General features: G+C 34.3%; 2 protein-coding genes across 3 annotated transcripts; one reads left to right on the top strand and one right to left on the bottom strand.

Annotated features, from left to right (window-relative positions):
* Window positions 1–1,083: 1,083 nt before the first annotated feature.
* Window positions 1,084–5,122, bottom strand: LOC127968716 (histone PARylation factor 1). The gene is made up of 8 exons (XM_052570058.1): window positions 4,987–5,122; window positions 4,144–4,318; window positions 3,787–3,973; window positions 3,545–3,643; window positions 3,067–3,217; window positions 2,842–2,929; window positions 2,504–2,676; window positions 1,084–2,022 (listed from the first exon to the last, which is right to left on the bottom strand). Exons 1-8 carry the CDS (start codon window positions 5,026–5,028, stop codon window positions 1,888–1,890), a joined length of 1,050 nt encoding a protein of 349 aa, XP_052426018.1. The 5' UTR covers window positions 5,029–5,122; the 3' UTR covers window positions 1,084–1,887.
* A 451-nt stretch (window positions 5,123–5,573) lies between these two features.
* Window positions 5,574–13,910, top strand: LOC127968715 (A-kinase anchor protein 5-like). Of its 2 annotated transcripts, none has more exons than XM_052570056.1 (6): window positions 5,574–5,763; window positions 8,139–8,242; window positions 8,345–8,417; window positions 9,837–10,043; window positions 12,273–12,989; window positions 13,381–13,910. In XM_052570056.1, exons 1-6 carry the CDS (start codon window positions 5,691–5,693, stop codon window positions 13,422–13,424), a joined length of 1,218 nt encoding a protein of 405 aa, XP_052426016.1. In that variant the 5' UTR covers window positions 5,574–5,690; the 3' UTR covers window positions 13,425–13,910. The 2 variants fall into 2 exon arrangements, with proteins under 2 accessions (XP_052426016.1, XP_052426017.1); XM_052570057.1 differs by lacking the exon at window positions 5,574–5,763 and adding an exon at window positions 7,090–7,271.
* Window positions 13,911–20,001: the final 6,091 nt, after the last annotated feature.

Here is a 20,001-nt window from a genome sequence, read left to right as displayed (position 1 = left end):
AGTAAGCCAGTAGTAGATGGACAGTTAAATCACACCAATAGGCTAATTCAGAAATTCTTTTAATGGCAAATGATAAAACCAAGGTATGTGCAAAGCAATTATGCTACACTTCATCTGGGAGATAACTACTTTTTTTCCCAATAGAGTATATAATGGCAGGTTTACAAACAGCAGGGATGTAGTAGCAGCTTAATTGTATTGCCATATCAACATAGCCTATATATATATATATATATATATATATATATATATATATATATATATATATATATATATATATATATATATATATATATGGAGAGTTCATTTGCAAAAACAGATAAGGCTCAGATAAATAGGAGTCAAACTGCAATTGGGTTATTTTGATTAGGTAAAAAAAAAAAATAATAACAAAAAAATACTAGCTAACCAACACAATAAAACATGGCATCATAAAAAAATGTTTTGCAAATAAAACCACACACAAATAAATGTATTATAATTATATATTACATCTTTTATAGTGTTATTTTTAATGTTAAGTACTTATTTTACACTTGTATGCTTTATTAGCTTTACTAGCTTTCTTTAAACTCACTAACCCCAGATTGAGAATTCTTGATGTATTATTTAATGCACTTCACGTTGCTATTAACAAGTGGAATATATTCTCTCTCTGTTTATTAAAATACAACATATTAAATGATATAGTCAAACCAATATTAATTTAGACATTTAGTCCAAAATTTTTATACATTTTACTGGTAGTCCACTGTATGAAGAATTGTTGGGTATGTCAGTTTTGTTTATTTTGCCACCCTACCTTACATAAATGAACCATAGTGTCCTGCAACTACTAGTAAAGAAAAATATTTTAAAAAATTATATCTGGTGTCTGAACAATTTTTGGTATGACTGTATATGAAATGTTTTGCATGTATTATTATAAACACTTTTTAGGCCTTTATAGGCCTGAAACCTAAATAGTATACTGGAAATAAAGACTTATATTTGCAGTGTAAGCAGAATTATAGCATTTGGATATATTATGATTCACTTTCATCTTTCTCACAGCACAGGCAATAAAACAAAACAAACAAAAAAAACATTAAAAATATACATTTTATTAAACATCTACTTTGGAACAATACTTGACAACGATAACGGAATGATCATAAAGATGATGGAGACAGTAAGAAATTGACACTGAAAACTCATTTTTTAACTTAATTTCTCAGTACAGATTACTTAAGGTACCATTTGAACAAGAATCAGCTCACTTTTGCTATGAATAGTGTGTTCTGCTTTCACAAAAATAAACTCATGGATCTGAAACCATAACCAAGATGTTGATCGGCACGCAGCAGTCGCTGCTCAAATAAACTGGCAAATTGAAGGATAGCTTTCAAGCAACTGGGTCATGCAAAATATGCTAATGGAAATGCAAAAGGCAAAATCTGAAATAATTTATTCAACGTACTGAACTTACAGCAGCTAAAAGTCATTTCTCTATCTATTGGTTACTGGAATGCCAGTGTGAATCAAAGAAATTTGGGTTTGGAAAGGCACAGTATTACTCACAAAATGTTGAAACATTTTACTTGATTTCTCTTTTAAAGCACAAATGAGCAGTGAGCTAAAAAAAAAAAAAAAAAGTGCCTATTCATTTTAATTATGTTATACCAATTAAACCTACAACAAAATGTTTACATTTTGGATTACCAATACATCTTTTAGAAAAGTAAGAGCAATCTAGGTTTAAGAAACTAACCTTTCCTGGGCTTTGTTGCATTTTCATTGAAGCAGCAGCACCTAACAGCGTAATTTAGTGCACTGTAATCTGTCTCTGACCCAACCCCAGCACCATTACAGGAAGTCATTCTGAATATCTTATCCTCTCGATACACGTCAGACAGCAGCGAGCTGGTCAAGGTTGTCCTGGGAACGGCTGGTGAGGTGCGCCTCCAGTATCTCTCCAAACAGACCTCTCTTCAGCAGATTGTATGCCATTGGAAGCAGCTGACGTACCACTTTATAGAAATACTACCAAAAGTGGAAGAAAAAAAAAATAAAAGGTCAGTTGTCCGGAAGAACTCTATATCATGAAAAATCTGTCAGAAATGGCTGTTAATGTGTCTGCAAAGTGCAAGGACACGCACTCTGGAAGATGGCCTTGGATGGAAAGCAGAAAGCTATTAAAGGTAACAGCTATGCAGGCATATATATATATATATATATATATATAGATCTAAAGACCTGCTGAGGTAAAATATCCTTTGAAATATAAACAAACTGCAATATTGACACGTGAGATATATATATACATATATATATTTTATATATAATTATAAATAAAACTGTTAAACAGCATGTTCAATAGTAAATTAGTTGTTCCTGACTAACATTTGAGAATCCAGATACATAAGGTAAAGACAACAGCAGATACTAATGATAAAGTATAAAAAGTATAAATATAAGTTTGTGCAAGGATTTAAGGTTGAACTTTCGTGTGTGTTAATCTTACATGCGAGCCGTAACAGAACAGATCTATCCCAAGCTCATAGCCCATGCCGTAGTCACATTCATCATTGGCAAACTGAACAAAGGTGATCATTTCCTGGATGGGCGCAAAAGCTTTGATTCTCTCCTCATCATCTCTGGCCTCTGCAATCGCTTTGCAAATCTTCTTCAGACTTGCTACAGGTAAACAAAATGAAGAATAAACAAAAACTGTAAACTAAAGGCTTACCGTTTTTATCTCCCTTTATACTTTTCAAAAGTGATGTGGCATAATGTAATGCAACAAAAGCATTTTTCACACACTAGCCACTGTTAATGGTTGTGACAGATTTTCAGATTTACCATCAGTTTCTGGCAATTCTCTATATCCAACATTATTTTTATCCACTGGAACCACAATTCCTGCTCCATGAAATGTCTTTGTGACCACCTACAGGAAAAACACACAAACAGAACATTTGATTTACTGACTGCATTATCATTCATTTGTTTAAGATAAGCTCAACACATCCCAGGTACTTCACATATTTTACAGAGATAAAGAGGTGGTTCTTGTTAGAAACATACCTTTTTCTCTCTTTGTTTCATAGCTTTAGTTTTCTGCTCCACAGGCAAATCCAACCTCTCTGCCTCTCGCTTTAAATCATCTTCTAACTGGTCTAAAGCTGCTTCGTTCTTCTGTTGTCCCCTCTCCTTCCTTTTCTTCTGCAAAAACAGCCTAGATGGTGTGGAGGGGGAGAGAATAACATTATGCTAAGAGAAAGATGAAAAATATTTTTAAAATATTAAAATATTCTAGAATATCTAAAACAAACAAAGGCCTTAAGTCACATTTAGAATTCTATAAAAAATATTTTTTAAATAAATTCTCTCTCTTTTTTTTTTTTTTTTCATTTGTCACACCACAGGACCATTAATAAAAACTAAATGAAGGCAACATAATTGTTAAAAATGAGGATAAAGAAAACTTGAACCTGAAATAGTGAACGGTAACAGCATCTATATACATTTTAATTTATACTCATTATTTACTGATGACACTCACAGAACAGCTGCAAAGACGTTATCCCCCATCTGTGTGATGGTACAGCCCTTTTTGGCTTCATTCTCTCCAATGAACACAGGCAAAGCATCCGGCAAATCTCTGTACAGTGAGAAACTCACACTTAGACACAGCATTATTTTAGCCACAATACAAAAAAAAAATCTGCTGTGTTGCAGTTCGATGCGCCAAGAATAGCTAATGCAATCACCCTTGAAACTTTTTTGCAACAGGTAAACAGTCACCTGAAGTAGCCCATGTGGTGCTGGGTGTCTATGTTGCCCTGTATAATGGTCTGAAACTCTGGAGGATCATAGAAATAACGCCAGTGAAGGTGAAAGTTGGGTTGAGAGGCACATGAGCTTTTGTGCTTTTTGGACAGGATATCGAACGGTCCAACTAGCCGGAGCCCAAGTGTTTCCTTTAGAGCATCTGTAAAGCACACAAACACACATGCAAAGAATAAACACCAGTGCAACAAGACAAAATTTAGTTAATTAATTGTAATACATTTAATAGTTTTAGGATGCATATGATAATTCTGCAAAACATATGCAAATAGCACTGGTATGGATATGGGACAATCAATATAATACAGATACCTTGGGGAAAGTCAGCATTAAGACCCTTGCAAAATTCCCAAAACTGGAAAAAATCATCAGGCATGCGTAGCTTGTATAATTTTTCCACTTCTTCTCTCATTTCCCCTGTAACAGTGGTGTCCTCATCTCTCTTTCCTTCTTTTGCTTTTTTCACCTCACCGTTTGATGTTTCTGTCTGGTTTTGAACAGGCAACATTTGAATAAGTTACATTAGCAGAAATAAATAATTTCATCAATAAAATGCTACATGAAAAACGACAACAGGAGGAAAAAAGAAAAGAAAACTTTTGTAACATTTCAGCCCACATCAAACAGGAGATCGTCTTTAACTTATTATTTTTAGATAGTAACTAAATGATTCAAATAATCTATTATTTCTAAAAAAAAAAAGCAAGTATTGGATCAAACTGCCCTATTAAGACAAATGAACTGGTCCGTTTGAGTCTAAAACGTAATTATTATTATAATGAGCTAACACTACAATGTTTGTAGCCTGTCTGTCACGATGAACTAAAGCCAGATAAAGGATAACACACTAACTATGTAGCACTTGATCAAATGTTCTGATTCTGACACGTTTTGGGTAACTGACTGCAGGCAAAAAGCTCTGAAGACACGAACAGAGATTTACATGGTGATTATTGACAGTATTTAACAGCACTGATAACTGAATGTACAAACATAATAACAGAAGTGTAGGTTAGTGGATGATAAAGGCACATGAACCACAGTCATTCACACACGATCTACAGCATATGACCTCTTGGTAAATACTCAACGTAATAGTGTGACTGAACAATTTACTCTAGCTGGCCACGAAGTGATTAAGTTTATATGATGTACCTGAGGCAAAGACTTGGGTTTTCTTTTCCCGCGCCCCGCCATGCCTGCTGCTTTTCCCTGCAGTCTCCGCGTAAAGCGCTGCAGCCAGTAGAAAAGCTCTGAACATCCGGTAGCGAATTCAAAATTAGAGTCGTGACTTGTGTTTGTTTTCATAATTTTGCCCCTACTGAATAAGATGCACAAACGCAAATGTTTATTTTTGTCCAGAGATTTTTGTTTAGAATAGCGTTTGTGAATTGTTAATAATATTAATAACAATTAATTAATTAATTAATTAATTAATTAAAATTAATTCATAATTAATATTTTTGTTTAAAATGTAGAGTAAAATTTATATTCATATTTATCTTCATAATAAACACAAATAGCAATTTACATGCAATAAGTATACAATGGAATGTTCTTTTTAAATGTTTTACTTGATCTTATTATAATTTCCTATTGCAGAGTTACATAATCAATAGTTTATTACGTTTTATTTTTCATTTTGTTTTTTAAGTTCTGGGTTTATAGCAGTATAAATGAGATATTTATACTATTTACGCCCACGTGTAGCGTAAATAATGCATGACGTGACACAGAGGGAGGTGACGGGGAGTTTAAAAGGATCAGTCTGTGAGACAGACACGCTTGTGGCAACTAAATTCATCAGTTTAAGTTTTCAATAACTTTTTGGATCCACAGCACCGATAATAACAACAATAATGATGTTCTGCAGAGCGGCTTGGCAACGACTTGCGCCTCTGGCACGCAAAACACTCACTCCTCTCAGCAATGGTAAGAAAACATCGATTTCCAGTCTTAAAATCAATGTATTTTCGATTCGGATTAACAAATGAAATTCACCAGCCTACGCAGGATAAAAAGATAGCGATCTCAAACAAAGCTATGTTACAAAAATAACAAAACAAGAGTGCATGTTAGTAAAAAGCGCGTGAACTATGAAATATGAAATGAAAACTGGAGAAAGTATTTGGACACTTCTGCACAGTTTTAATTAGACTCTTTTAGTAGGTTTGTCTGTGGTTACGATTTTAGCCCAATCTCTAGAACATTGGGTTCTGCTGTTTGTTATGTAACAGGTGAGATATTCTTATCAAAATCATCCCAAAGTAAACATGAAATATAGTAGTACATCAGTAAACTAGAAAGATCTCTTTTGTCTTTGCATTTGGAAGAGACCCACAAGTGTTTCATGTAATAGAATTCAGAGTTTCTGTCTATTGTAGGTTGTGTGTGTGTGGCTTTGTTTTACAATGTCTAAAAGGTATTATTTTTATGATTTTGTAATTTGATTGGTATTGGTAGTACAATGTACAAAAGGTTGTGGTTAGTCAAATGTTATGACATTTTGTTAAGGCGAGTTATGATTGATTTTTATTTTTTTAAGACAAATGTGTTATATTTTGTTGAATTTTAAAATGTTTGACATCAGCGTATTTGTGAATTTGACGTTTGTTTTAAATGCAGAATTTTCCATAACGGACAACTGGGACATGTAAACCCATCCCTGCTCCAGTGCATCTGTGGGAAATAGCTGAGTTTGATTTGTTTAAAGTTAATTTCCTGTCAAAGGATTCACTCGGTTTGAACTGCGTGCAACATTTTTTTCTCTTTTCTTTTTGAGGCTTTATTTATTTATTGTTTAAAAATCTGAAGACCTTGTGGCTAATTTGATTTTGAGGGCTGATCAGTTTTTTTTTTTTTGCTGACTCCGCATTCTGTGCATGATTGAACTGATGTAGGCTATTCATAAAATCTGCTCAGGCATTTTCTAAAACTACCCAAATATTTGAAAAGGGCCCTATGCAGGGCTCTCTGCCATCATGCATTTGCCTAGGGTTCTGCACATTGACATATCTGGCGTCTCCATGGTATGCCAGTGTTTGTGTGTGCAGCAATCACTGTTTTCATAGAACAGGACTGTCGTGGACACCTGCTGGTCTACCTTTACCTTAACAGTCCGTTGACGGAGCCGTAAATGAGATTAAATGTATAAATGAGGCACAGGTGCAGACGGTCACCTTGCTATTCAAGTCGTTCCTGAAATTCATGCTGGGTTCTAGTGGAAATAACTATTTTAAGTCTAGATTTTGTGATGTGACGCTATAGTTTGTCCTGTCCATGTGCTCCACTGGGCTTTAGAGAGAGGGTGGGAGGGGCAGTTTAACTGTTGGACATTGTGTTCCCTTCTGCTGCTTCACTGCAGCTACAGTACACAGAGGATGTGTGTTTGTCGAAATCATGCAGAGTCAGAAAACCCTGAAACATGCTTGCTGTATCAGGTTTGTCTGGTCCCGTCTAATTTTGCATGTTACTTAAAATGTTCACTCATCAAACTCATACACTGATACAACTTTAATAGCAGCACATTGCAATGACATTGCAACAAATGAGGACAATTTTTGAAAAACTGATAAATACTGATTTTTGGATTTTGGATTATCTATTTTTTTATTAGGGTTAGGGTTAGGGTTAGTAAATGTAATTATGAAAATGTAATTATGAAATGAATAAAAAATTCTTGAACGTTGACATGAACTTTTATGGCTCATAAAGTATGATATAGAAGAATTTGGTGCATTTGCTGATATTTATCTGCTCAAAAAGTATGATTTAAATTCTGCTTATAATGTAAATTGAGATCCATATAACAGTATAGGAACTATAAAATGCATGTACATATCAGTTGTAACTCTGTCAACCAATAATTTATCTAGACCAGTGCTTTCTGTGGTTTTTACTGTGGGGTAAATTATATATAATGAAAGATTTAGAACCAAAAGCCTGATGTATCATATGTTGTATACACACATTTTAACAGTTTTTCTAAAAAACAATGTATGGATAATCAAGTTAGTCAAGGAAGTGTTCATCAAAAATGGATCAGATGACAGAATTCATATCATAGATTGTGTATGACCAGTTTCTCAGCCAAATTTAGTGGCCCTAAAATTTGAGTATCAAATATGATACAATAGTCTTTATGGGGTTATTAATAAAAATGATTGTATAAGATTTGTATATTTCAAAATTGGATTGATGGGTGGTGAAGAAAAATGGTTAATTATTAATTTCATTCTTCTACTCAAAAATACTTTAACTATTTAATTTGCATGAACTGATACATGTCTCTGTTTATCTTCTAATAGCTGTATTCCCTACACGACCGATGTCCTTTGGTCTACCGGCGTCCGGCACCAACATGGCGTACGTGGTACTTGGTGGAAGCTCACTTACTGCTGCTCTTGTTTATGTATGTATTTTTGTTTTTTATTTAGAATGCGTTGTAAGTGTTATTGTCATTCTTACAAAAAGAAACAATTTATCCTCCTCTAAACTTTGTTTCCTCCTACAGGCTTATAAGACAATAAACTCTGACAGTGCGAGATATAATGAAAGAATTGCTCAACTTGAGGCCAGACCTAAAAGTAAGGTTTTTTTTTTTTTTTTTGTGGTGTAGCTTAGTTTTTGTCTAATGAATGCCTGTTTTCATTTTGGCTGTTCAAGATCACAGTTAATCTTTCAGCATCCGTGAAGCGGAAATAATTTACACGGACAGATGGGATTAGATTCCCATTCATAGTTGAACTGACGGATGCCGTGAGGCAGGGTGTCTGATTTTGCCGCTGTTCTGGTGTGTGTATGTTTCTGCAGTTCCTCAGGCCTGATCCTCTTTCTGCAGTTACTCCACAGCCACTAAGCTAGCTACTTTTAGAGCAGCTTTCACTTGTTTTCTTATCTTGTTTGCGTGTTGTTAACCATCTTTTCGTTCTCCCATCAGGTGAGGAGGGTGAGTATAAATTCAGCTACTCACTTAGCAGCATGTCTGTTTTTGAGCAGCACTCATTACTCAAAAACAAAACTATTCTATGCATTTTGGTCTGTGCCCTTTTACTTCTTTTGCCTGCAGCAATGTAACACATCTCACAACAGAAGCACTTTTCCAAGAGTAATTGCACAACTTTTTAGTTTTTGCAAACCATTTAAATTGTGGCAAGTAAGCATGATTGGTGGCGACAATGGAACTTTGAACTTGGTAAAAGTGCTTTTCATCAGAGTGACTTTTACATTTAATTACACTACTATTCAAAGTGTTGGATTCATATTTGGGTTTTTTTTATTTTTTTTATAGAAAAACAGCTATACGTTTTATTCAGAAATAAATTGCATTACATTGACCAAAAGTGTCAATATTACATACTGTACCTATAATTAAATATTAAAATACAAAAAACATAAATTTTGTATTGTAATAATATTTCACAATATTACCATTGTTTTTCCTAACAAATAAATACAGCATTAAGAGAGACTACATGATTGTCTTACTTCCAAGGAATGCAAAATACATTTGTGTTTTGTTTGCCACTAAAATCTCTCGTATGTCTTCAGAATAACTTTTTTTAAATATTTTTAATTTTAATTTTGGTTTGAATCAATCATTTAATCATGCACGTTTGTGTGTTTTCATTTGTTCCATGTTATCTTGGTGATGGGTCTACATTGTCTTGAGTCGATCAAGCTTCCATGCAAGTTCTTTAAAACCTAATCTGACTAATTCTGAAGTATTAATAAATAAACAATACTTTTCTAATGCTAACGCTAAGATCTTAGATTCTTTGACGTCTAATCTGAATGAATGGTTTTTGTTATCTGTTTTTAGATCATCCCTTTCTCGTAATCTCTCTATTGTTGTTCTATTAATGACATAACACTTAATGCTTACCCTCTTTATTCAGCATAAAACACATTTCATAAGTCTGCTTTAACTCTATCACACTTAATTTTGGATTTTCTTTGGATCATGTTGCCTTTTCTTGAAGTCCTGCTTACTGTATTCCATGTAGGAGCATTGCCCGAGGTAGCCTCTGTAGCAGAAGCAGAAACCACAGCAGCTGAGATGATTAATGCAGAGGCTGAACAGACCCCAGAACCCGTGGAGGCAGCAACTGCGATTGTAGAAGCAGTAGCAGCTGATGCTGAGGAACCTACTGCATCTGTTGCTGAGGATGTCACTGCTGAGGCTGCTGCTGCTCCCATTGCTGAAACAACCGGTGAGGCATCTTCTGCTGAGGAAGCAGCCTGAGTCCCCAGCAGTCTAGATATGTGATTCTTCCCAACCCACCTTGGAACGCTCCATTAAGTTGTTAGAGACTCCCATTTTTGTGCTCCCTTTAACTAACTGACTGTGTCGTCTGAACAGAAAGAAGTGTCCCTTTTCAAATTGTGAACTCCACATGGTGTTAATCTCAAGGGTGAGGAGGAGAGGTTGAGGAAGTCCAAAAATAAGTATTGAAGATTTAAGCAAACAAAACATGGACCATATTTTATTCCAGTCTGTTTTCACACTTGAATATCTAATTGAAATCACATATAAAGTTTTGTAATCTCTCCTCCTTCACCCCCAGTGCATGTTCCTGCTGTAATTTGTTACTGTGTACCATTAAAATTTAATGTCTCATACATGTCCAGGGAGGCATTTTTCTTAACTAACTTTAATATTGACAATGTTTATTGGCAACATTTTATGGATATGTACTAGGGTTGTGAGTCATTCAGAACTCAATTGAAAAGGGGTTTTAAATTCCAATATTTGTTATTAGTAAATAGTAAACAGCATTCAGAATAATTTTTTTTTTTTAGGATGTTTTAAAATGACCGGATATTTGAAGCAATTTGTGCAAAAACTAATTTTAACTAATTTCTTGACCATGTTTATTTATATGCAGCCTTCTAGACCCATTCCATCTTTTTTCAAGCTATTTCCTGTGAACGTATGATACTTTCAATTTATTAGCTACTTTAAATGAATAGTAGAATAACAATTTGCAATTAACTAAAACTAATTCAAATAATAAAACAAATGCCAGTTAACAGCATCAAGATGAATAACAACTGTTTTGCGCAGCTAAAATAACTGGAAATGGCTGACACTAGAAGCATTGCATGTTCATGTTCAAAATGACTGCGTCCGCACTTAAATTAGATTTAAGTTGCCTACTTACTAAGTCTGCACTTAGATTAAAAACAGACTGAATAGACATGCATGCATTTTCTATATAATTCTTCTAAATTGTATTATACACATGCATTCCAAGCCATTGTGGCCTTATAAGCAATATAAGAGATCTTTTGTTTTCTTTTTTTAGTGACTTGCTATTTTTCTACCTGTGCATGTTGTCTCTTAGTTATTGGGATGGAGGACAGACATTGAGCCTTTTTTATAATTAGTTTAAATATCTCTTATAATGTGAACTATCACAAGGTAACGTGATGCCAGTGTCATCATAAATACTGACACTGGAAGCATTTGCTCTTAATCCTGATGCTGTTTTTTTTTTTTTTTTTTTTTTTAGACTTAACCAACTCATTACTTTTGATTTGCAGTTTTTAAAACTGACAAATTAAATATGCATTCCTTAAAGGACTTAAAATATTATTCTTTTTGAGTCTGAATTCAGTGCAGTTTTCATTGATTTCTTCACATCACAAACTGTAAATGAGATGAAAAATAAACAAGTTGTCAAAGTGTATGCACATATTTCGTATTTCTTTATGATGCGTGTATTTGTAGAATAGCTCCTTCCTGTGCTTTCAATCAGGCTGCTTCACTTAGTTTTTATCATCCGCTTTTCCATGTTTCTGTAAATACAGATTAAACCCCACTTCCTTTTGCTGACAAATGCATCCCAATTGTTGCTCTTAACGTCCATTTTAGTTAGCATACTGGCTTGATCATAATGACTTTAGGCATCTCTTGCAGTTAATCTGAGTTAATCTCTTTAATGTGTGTTGGTGGTTTCCTCACTAATCTTAGAAGTTTATACCACTTGTGGTGACTTAAGAAGATTTTCCCAATTGTACCACCTTCAAATCTATAGTTTTGAAAATAGTGTGATTGTTTCCATGCAATGTCCTATGTGTGCCCATCTCCAAATGGCACTCGGCTGCCCCTTGCTGCTATAATGTCGATACATTGCAATATATGACATACAAATGTCAAGAGCATGATATTGAGACATAAATCTCCTTTTAAATCCAAGAGCAAGGTTCTCAGAAATGGATGGAAGTTATAATGAACTTCACCTAGCACAACTTTTAATGTTTCTTTTTTTACTGCAATGTAATCTAAAATTACAGTAACACTCATTAACTAATGTTATTGGCTCTCCAAGTGGGATTTCAACCATCAAAGAAAAATAAATATTGGAAAATGCTCAAATTCCATTGATTCTGTGGGCCTATTTATAGCATGTTTATGTAATAAACTAATCTTGTTGCAGTTATCCCAATGTCTGACCTACTGAGCACTGTGAAAATCCTGGCTGGATCTACAGGAGAGATCGCAGCTGCTTCAGTCGGTGATCAGCACCTGGTGGCCCCAGTGAGATTGGCTGAGGAAAACAATTCTATGGAGGCCCTCAATGGGCTGGAGGTTGCTGATGTTAAAGCAGAGGTTGCAGTAGAAGTGCCTGAGGGAGCTGTGGTTGAGGAGGCCATGATAGGTAGATTGAATCTGAAAACAGAGGGAAAAGAGCTGGAGGGACTGCCTTCATCACTTGACGCAGTAGAAGAAATTATTGTTGTGGCAGATGACCGTGTCAAGTCTGAGGAAGAGAGCCCTGCTGTGCCTGAAGATAATGCTGAAAGCCTTGCTTCATCTCAAAAGGCCCTTGTTACAGAGAAGGAGAGCATTTTGGAATTGGAAGACTCAACAAGCCATGTGGTGATGCTCTCAGAAGATGAGACAGTCTCTGGAGCTGCAGAGATGACATCAGAAACAGTCGAGGAAGTAGGTCAGGAAATCGAAGAATGTAAAGCATTGTGTCACGAGCCAACTGCCACAGAAACCGCACATGCAGATCTCACAGCACCACCAGCAGACCTGGAGGACCCACTACAGGCTACGGGTGAAACAGACGCTGCAGAAGAAGGTCTTGTTATGGAAATGGTGCAGGATGCTGTGGAGAAAGCTAAACCTGTTGAGGCATCTGATGAAGGTAACATGATTATGGCACAATAAGGAATAGTTCACCCAAAAATAAGAATTTGCTGAAAGTTTACTCACCCTTAGGCCACCCAAGATGTAGATGAGTTTGTTTCTTCATCGAAACAGATTTGGAGAAATTTTGCAACACTCGCTCACCAATAAATCCTCTGCAGTAAATCGGTGTTGCCAGAATGAGTTCAAACAGCTGATAAAAACATCATTAAAGGGGTCCAGTCAATCATTTAACATCTTGTGAAGTGGAAAAAAACCTGTGTTTGTAAGGGGAAAAAAGTGAGAACATTTTCAGCAAACTTAAATTTTTCGGTGAATTAATCTTTTATTTTTTTCTTGGACTTTAGTTTTAGACATTCAGTCATCATGCTTGCTTCTTTCTTCCACAGCTGTTGGAAGTGGAAATGTTGCATTGACCATGATACAAGCCTGAAGTGAATGTACCACACCTGAGACACTGGAAAGAGTGAAACTAGACAATCTGTGATGTAATACATACAAGTTAACATATAGTGGTGCAGTTACAGTCATAAAAAAGACCTATACATTACTTTTTGTTTCCAACTGAATTGCAAATTCGGTGAATGAATATGGTCTCCTTAATTTAGTTATTTCATCTGAAAATGAGATTTAGTCAGTTTCAGTTTTAAGTTTAATTGATCTAATTTTCTGTCTCTGGAAAATAGTGATCTGTGACACTGTATTATGCTGAATATCAAAGGTTTTGTGGGCACATTCGTGTAGTTGGATTGCTTTTTATTTTAAAGTGAAAAGACAAAATTAGAATTAGGGCAGAAAGTCCCAACTGGCATACTGTTTCTAGTGTTTATTGTAATTCATTAGGTTATTATTCAGTTATTCCGTTATACACAAAATAATGTGTAATCACAATGGAAGGAAATTAAATTTTAATTAATCACATCAATCTTAAATGTCTTTCTTTCTTTATATTTATTTATTTTTAATGTATGTGTACATTTTTGAAATCTTATAATATATATATATATATATATATATATATATATATATATATATATATATATATATATATATATATATATATATATATATGAAGAGTTCAGATGCAAAAGCCTCTAAATGCCATTTGAAATTTGCATCTAAAATTAGGATTTTTATCAAGCTCCTATGCTTAGGTTGAGTCATTTTACTTTAATGGCAATGTGCAGGTCCTTTGCCAGACTATTAAAGTGAAATAACTGAACATAAATATAGGAGCCTGATAAAAATCCCAATTTTAGATGAAAATTTCAGATGGCATTTAGAGGGTTTTGCATCTGAACTCTTCATATATATATATATATATATATATATATATATATATATATATATATATATATATGGCTAATTAAGTTTATTGTATTCAATTAATTAAAAGGGTTGCTATTATGATGTACATTAATAGATGGTCAATTAAATACATGTGTTGTAGAATAAATTTACCTTTCATAACCTTTAAGAATTATCTCACTGGGATTATACTTTATCTGTAATTGATTAATTATTTAGCTGAACTGTCAAAGCACAATTTTAAATAGTATTTCATAATGACACACACAAACACACACACAGAGAAAGAGAGAGAGAGAGAGAGAGAGAGAGGGAATGTTAGGCTTGAGTTAATTTATTATGTGATTGTGTTTTCTGCCTGAGAACATGATTAAACTATTGAGTATTGCTGAAATATGTGTGTAAAAAAAAAGTTAATTCTTTTGTTTCAAGAATTGCATGAACTATTTTGGAAATTAGACCAACTGAATTAGTGTGTTAGTGTGTGTATATATGTATATATATATATATATATATATATATATATATATATATATATATATATCTGTGTGTGTGTGTGTGTGTGTGTGTGTGTGCGTGTGTGTGTGTGTGTTAGCACTGAAATGAATCTTCACTATATGCTCTCACCAGTTCTTGGCAAGCCACAACATTTGTGAAGTTATTATTAACAGAAAGAGTGTATTTACATTAAACTCATTAAATATCTGAATTTTCAAAATTGTTTTTGTTACTAATTCACAAGCAGTCTGGGCACAACAAGTAGTCAAAATACAAGTAGAACATTCATTCTAGAATTTTAGTATTACTTGCTGTGTGCTTCTTCTCTGCATGGCGTATAACCTGATTCTGTTATTTTATTTTTCTGTTATTTTATTAAAGATGAAACCAGTAAAAAAGCTAATATGTAAAATAACAGGCCACTTGCCTTGGCAAGGTTTCAATTGTATTAAAACAAATCCTTTTGGATAGGCCCCGTCTCCCTGTGAAAATCACTATGAAACCAATCAACAACAACAAATACAGATATTTTGTTGTTGTTTGTAAATATCAACATTAATTTAGTTATTTTATGCATTAGTTAATGCATTAACAAACAAGCTTAGTTTTGTGCAGTTTTTATTAACATTTTTATAATCCAATTAACAAATCTGATTATACAACCATTAAGCTGTCAAAAAGTTGCTGTCGAAAACGTAATTTAAAGCTATATCATAGTTATTATGGCTATCAGTGAAACAATAAACGTGTTGTTTCACATAATGCACCCTACATTATAGTTTAACTGACTAAAATCCACTATAAATTAGTTTTCAGATTTTGTACATCTCATAGTAGATTCAGAATTTAATCATTTTTGAAACCTGTTACCAATAAAACTTTATTTTCTACATAAAATAACCTGTGTTCGACGTTGTTTTCATAGGAGTTAACAGTATATCAAAGTATGTAATTACGCCAGAAGTCAAACAGCAGAGGGCGCTACCGTATACAAAAAAAAAAAAAAAAAAAAAAAAAAAAAAAAAAAAAAACACAAAAAGAAAGGCATTATTTGTGCAATAAAATAAGAACGTGAATATTAATATGGTTACGGAATTGTAACAATGTATGGCATCAGTCCTGAACTTATCTTTGGTTAAAGAATGGCTTAATTATTTAATTTATTTTAACATTATATTCGGTATGGTGCAGCATATATCAAACAAGACCACCTATCCATATATTTTCTACATGTGAAAATTAGGAATTATTTTCTTTTGAAGCATTATTGCTATGGCAGTCTGTGCCTTTTTTAATTCTCAGTAAGCCTACTTTACACTTTAACTTCCGTTTTCCCAGTCTCGTCCAAATATCCATTGTTATAGTTTTGAAAAAAAAAATTAATTTTGTTTTGTTTGACTTTTGCACTCACAAAATCATCACTCGCGTTTTAGAATTCTAGTTATACCAAAAAAAAAAAAAAAAAAAAAAAAAAACTGTGAATATATATATAATGTATTTTTGTAATTGTGACTATGTCTCTAGGCCGTTTTCAATTTCAATTAAAAAATTACGACATAACAATAACAAATAACAATAGAATAGTATGGTGTTTAGTAGTGAATAAGTAGTTAATTAGTATTATTCAATAGTGAATCTCTCTCTCTCTCTCTTTCTCTCTCTTTCTCCCCCCCCCCACCCCCCCCCCTCCCCTCTCCGTTACCTGTCCTACATCATGATCTTCTGTCTGCAAACATAGCCCCTCCATGTCCTCTCGGCTCGGTCACTGTAAGGGACCAGTGGTCTTGTGTTCGCGGCCCGTCGTCCATCAGTCAGTGTAGTTCAGTGTGTGTTGTGTGTGTGATGATCAGGTGTGTTAGCGCTTAGCCACAGTGTGACGGACTCTCACCCGCCACAGCCACCAAACTTTGAATGTTTCTCATGTCTGTGTAAATCAAACAAGCACAGAGTGTGGGTGTCATTTGGAAAACCGTCTTTTCAAGGTAAGAAATCTACTTTTAGGTATTCCATACTCCGATAAAGCATTAGCAGGGACTATGCGGTTATATTAGCCTAGCTCTGTCTGACGAAGCTAATGAGGCACTTTATGGTGCTTTTTAGTTTCACTTTACAGTACAGAGTAACTTCAATATGTAGACACATGCTTTTATCGTGTATACATTTAAAAGCGTCAATATTTGTTGTGTTGTGAGCTCCTCTGTCGTATTTGCTGTCTGGCTAAGCTAAATGCTAGCAGAGAGTTGACAACTACAAGCATTTACGATTCGCTGTTCTCATCTTTTCCTATGGAGATTGAGATTTTCTGGAAGTAAAATGTTTAAAAATTAAAATCGCTTATGTGAATATGACATTTTAGCTTTGAAATGCATCTCTGGTTTTGTACTGTTGCATTAAAAGAAGCTGTTCTCTCTTTAAAGAGCACAGGAAAACTTTAAATGATTTACTTTTAAGGAAAAGTGATAACATTGGTGTGTGGTATTTCCTCAAGCGTTTATATTGTAACGCCCACTTATTTGGAGAGAGTACAGCAGGATCATGGCTTTGTTGTAGTAAGTGGTGTAAACAGTAATTTTACACACACTTTTGTGGTAAATGTCAGGGCATGTTATAGTGTTACAGTCAAGTGCACAAAAGATCTTAAACTTTACATTGTTTTGTGTTGTAAACATTCCACAGACTTTTTCATAGTGTTCAATTCCCTTGACAAGACATGATGGTAGTCTATCTAGGCCACTGATCTTTACATTTAGACTGGGGTTTTTAAACCCAGGGGTCTGCAAAAGAATACTGGGGGTCAATAGAAATGTTTATGAACAAGTGTTAAAAAAGGAATAAATACTGAAAATCAGTAGGTTATATAATAAAGGAGTAAGAAAATTATTGAATTATAAAACAAATAGATTTAAATAGATGAGTATAAAGATATATAAGCCAATTCAGAAAAGTGATGAATAGAAAACAATGATGTAAAAATAAAAAATTAATTAAAATAAATGAATAAGCATTGGATTAAAGGGTTCATATGATGCAATTAAATTTTTTTTTCTCTTTGGGGCGTTACAAGCTCTTGGTGTATAAAGGAGATCTGTAAAGTTTGCAAAGACTGAAGTCTCAAATCCAAAGAGAAATTCTTTATCAAAGTTAATACCCTGCCATGCCTTCCTAGAACGCCTCATTTAAACACGCCCCCACATATCTACGTCACTATGTGGAAATATTTGAGTAATGCCGCCCAAATGTTCACACGAAGAAAGGCGGCGTGGTTTCAGTAACCTCAGTTAGTGTTGAAGCAGACATGTCAGGGAGATGCTGTGGATTTCTAGGCAAAATCACTTTATTTGGCCTTCCAAAAGTAAATGCATTTAGGAATCTTTAAGATTACTTACAGAACAGCAACGCATTTTGTGTTGACCCCAGGAGAGGAGGCAATTCTGACTTTGCTATGACAATCTGGTGCTTTTGAATTAGCTACTGTTAGTATGTTTAGCTAATGTTCAAATGCAGAGTTTTGTGTTGTGTGCGTGCGTGTGTGTGTGTGTGTGTGCACTAAAGAGAGAGAGAAAGAGAGTAACACAGTGTCAGAGTCAGCTGTCTTAACCATCCGTGGCTTGTGTACTGCAAACACAAATGAGCTTCATCACTTTGTCTGTCACATGACTCTGTTCCCCTTTCAGCCTTGAACTGATGGTTAATCTAAAGACATTATCAACTGTCTGCATCACAATGCACTGGGTCAGTTGGCCAATCAGAGCAGACTGCGCTTGTCAGAAGGAGGGACTTTGTAGAAAACTTTGTGTTTGAGAGAGACGGGGAATAGAGGACCTACAATAATGTACAGTATTTGAAAAATAATGTGTTTTTTGAACATTAAAGCATGTCAACAAATTCTGTTACACCAGCTACATAAAATAATGATCTTTAAAGCGGCATCATATGACCCCTTTCAAATACATTGAGTAAATATAAAAATGTAAATAGATGAGTAAATGAATGAATAAATACAGTTCTGTGATGAATAGTAAAAAGTAATAATGCAACTTAATAAAAACTAAATAATTAATTGAAAAAAAATTACAGTATCTGTATACAAGAAAGTATATAGATGCCTTTTAGATTTTTGGATGGATGTCGCTCGCACAAGGATCATGATATTATAGGTATTTAAAAGACTGAAACCCCCTGATTTACACTAGTGAAAGTGGAGGGAAGTTCTGAAGTCAACAACAGCAGACTTTGATCTAACCAGCAGTTGCTGATTTCAACCAATAAGGTCTGTGAAGGGTGCAGGTCCTTGAATAGATTTCTTCACTCCATTAGGAAATACATCTCCAACCTGTATGCTTCCATATCACAGTATGATAATTAATATTCTTAAAGCTGTGAAAAGTGTTGGTTTTTTTTTAGACAAATGCGCATGCATGGACAGGTCAAAGGCTGCAGAGATTAATTCATTGAGGGTGGAGTGTAAAGGTGTGTGTGTGTGTGTGTGTGTGTGTGTGAGATGGATTAGTCTCATATTCAGATGTTGCAGGGTTTAGATTGTATCCTCATGAGTAGGGTGAGTTTATGTTCATTCTTTCATTGAATTGTATTTGTTTATTTTCCTGCAGTCCACATCTCAGTGCTCCACTAAAGTGAGTTGGACTTTATCATAGGATGATGTTTGTATACAAATAGGCACAGCAGATTACAAATCACGTTGTCATGGAAGCAACTTGAATAATAAACTCATAAATGACTAAAATAGATTTTTTCACATGATTTTATGGTGGATGGATTTCATGTTGACTTAATTATAACTGGATCAAACTGGGATTCCATGTTTTTTCTGATGCGCCAAGATAAAGAAGTAAGGTGTGGTTCGGTGATCTTTGGAATTGGAATTATTAAACGCAAAGCCTTAGCATTAGCATGGTCAGATAGTTATAACACTGTGTCATGCTTGTTCTGTTTCTTAATTATTGATTTAAATGTACTTCAAGGGATATCTTCACGTTATTATTTTATCTATTGTCAGGTGACATTATAATGTTTTGATTAATCAGATGATCAGACTAATTAACCCCACTGTGATGTAAAACATGAAAAAGTCCAAGGGGTGAATACTTTGTATTATTACTGTAGTTTGTTCACTAACTCGTGACTGCAAAGCATTCTGTGCACTGCTGTGGTGGACTGTGGGAGGCAATGTGACCATTCCTGCG

This window comes from Carassius gibelio, chromosome B12, assembly GCF_023724105.1.
Source record: "Carassius gibelio isolate Cgi1373 ecotype wild population from Czech Republic chromosome B12, carGib1.2-hapl.c, whole genome shotgun sequence".
Classification (NCBI taxonomy): Eukaryota; Metazoa; Chordata; class Actinopteri; order Cypriniformes; family Cyprinidae; genus Carassius; species Carassius gibelio.
The sequence above is the reverse complement of the archived record's forward strand: the minus strand, read 5'-3'. Positions and strand labels throughout refer to the sequence as shown.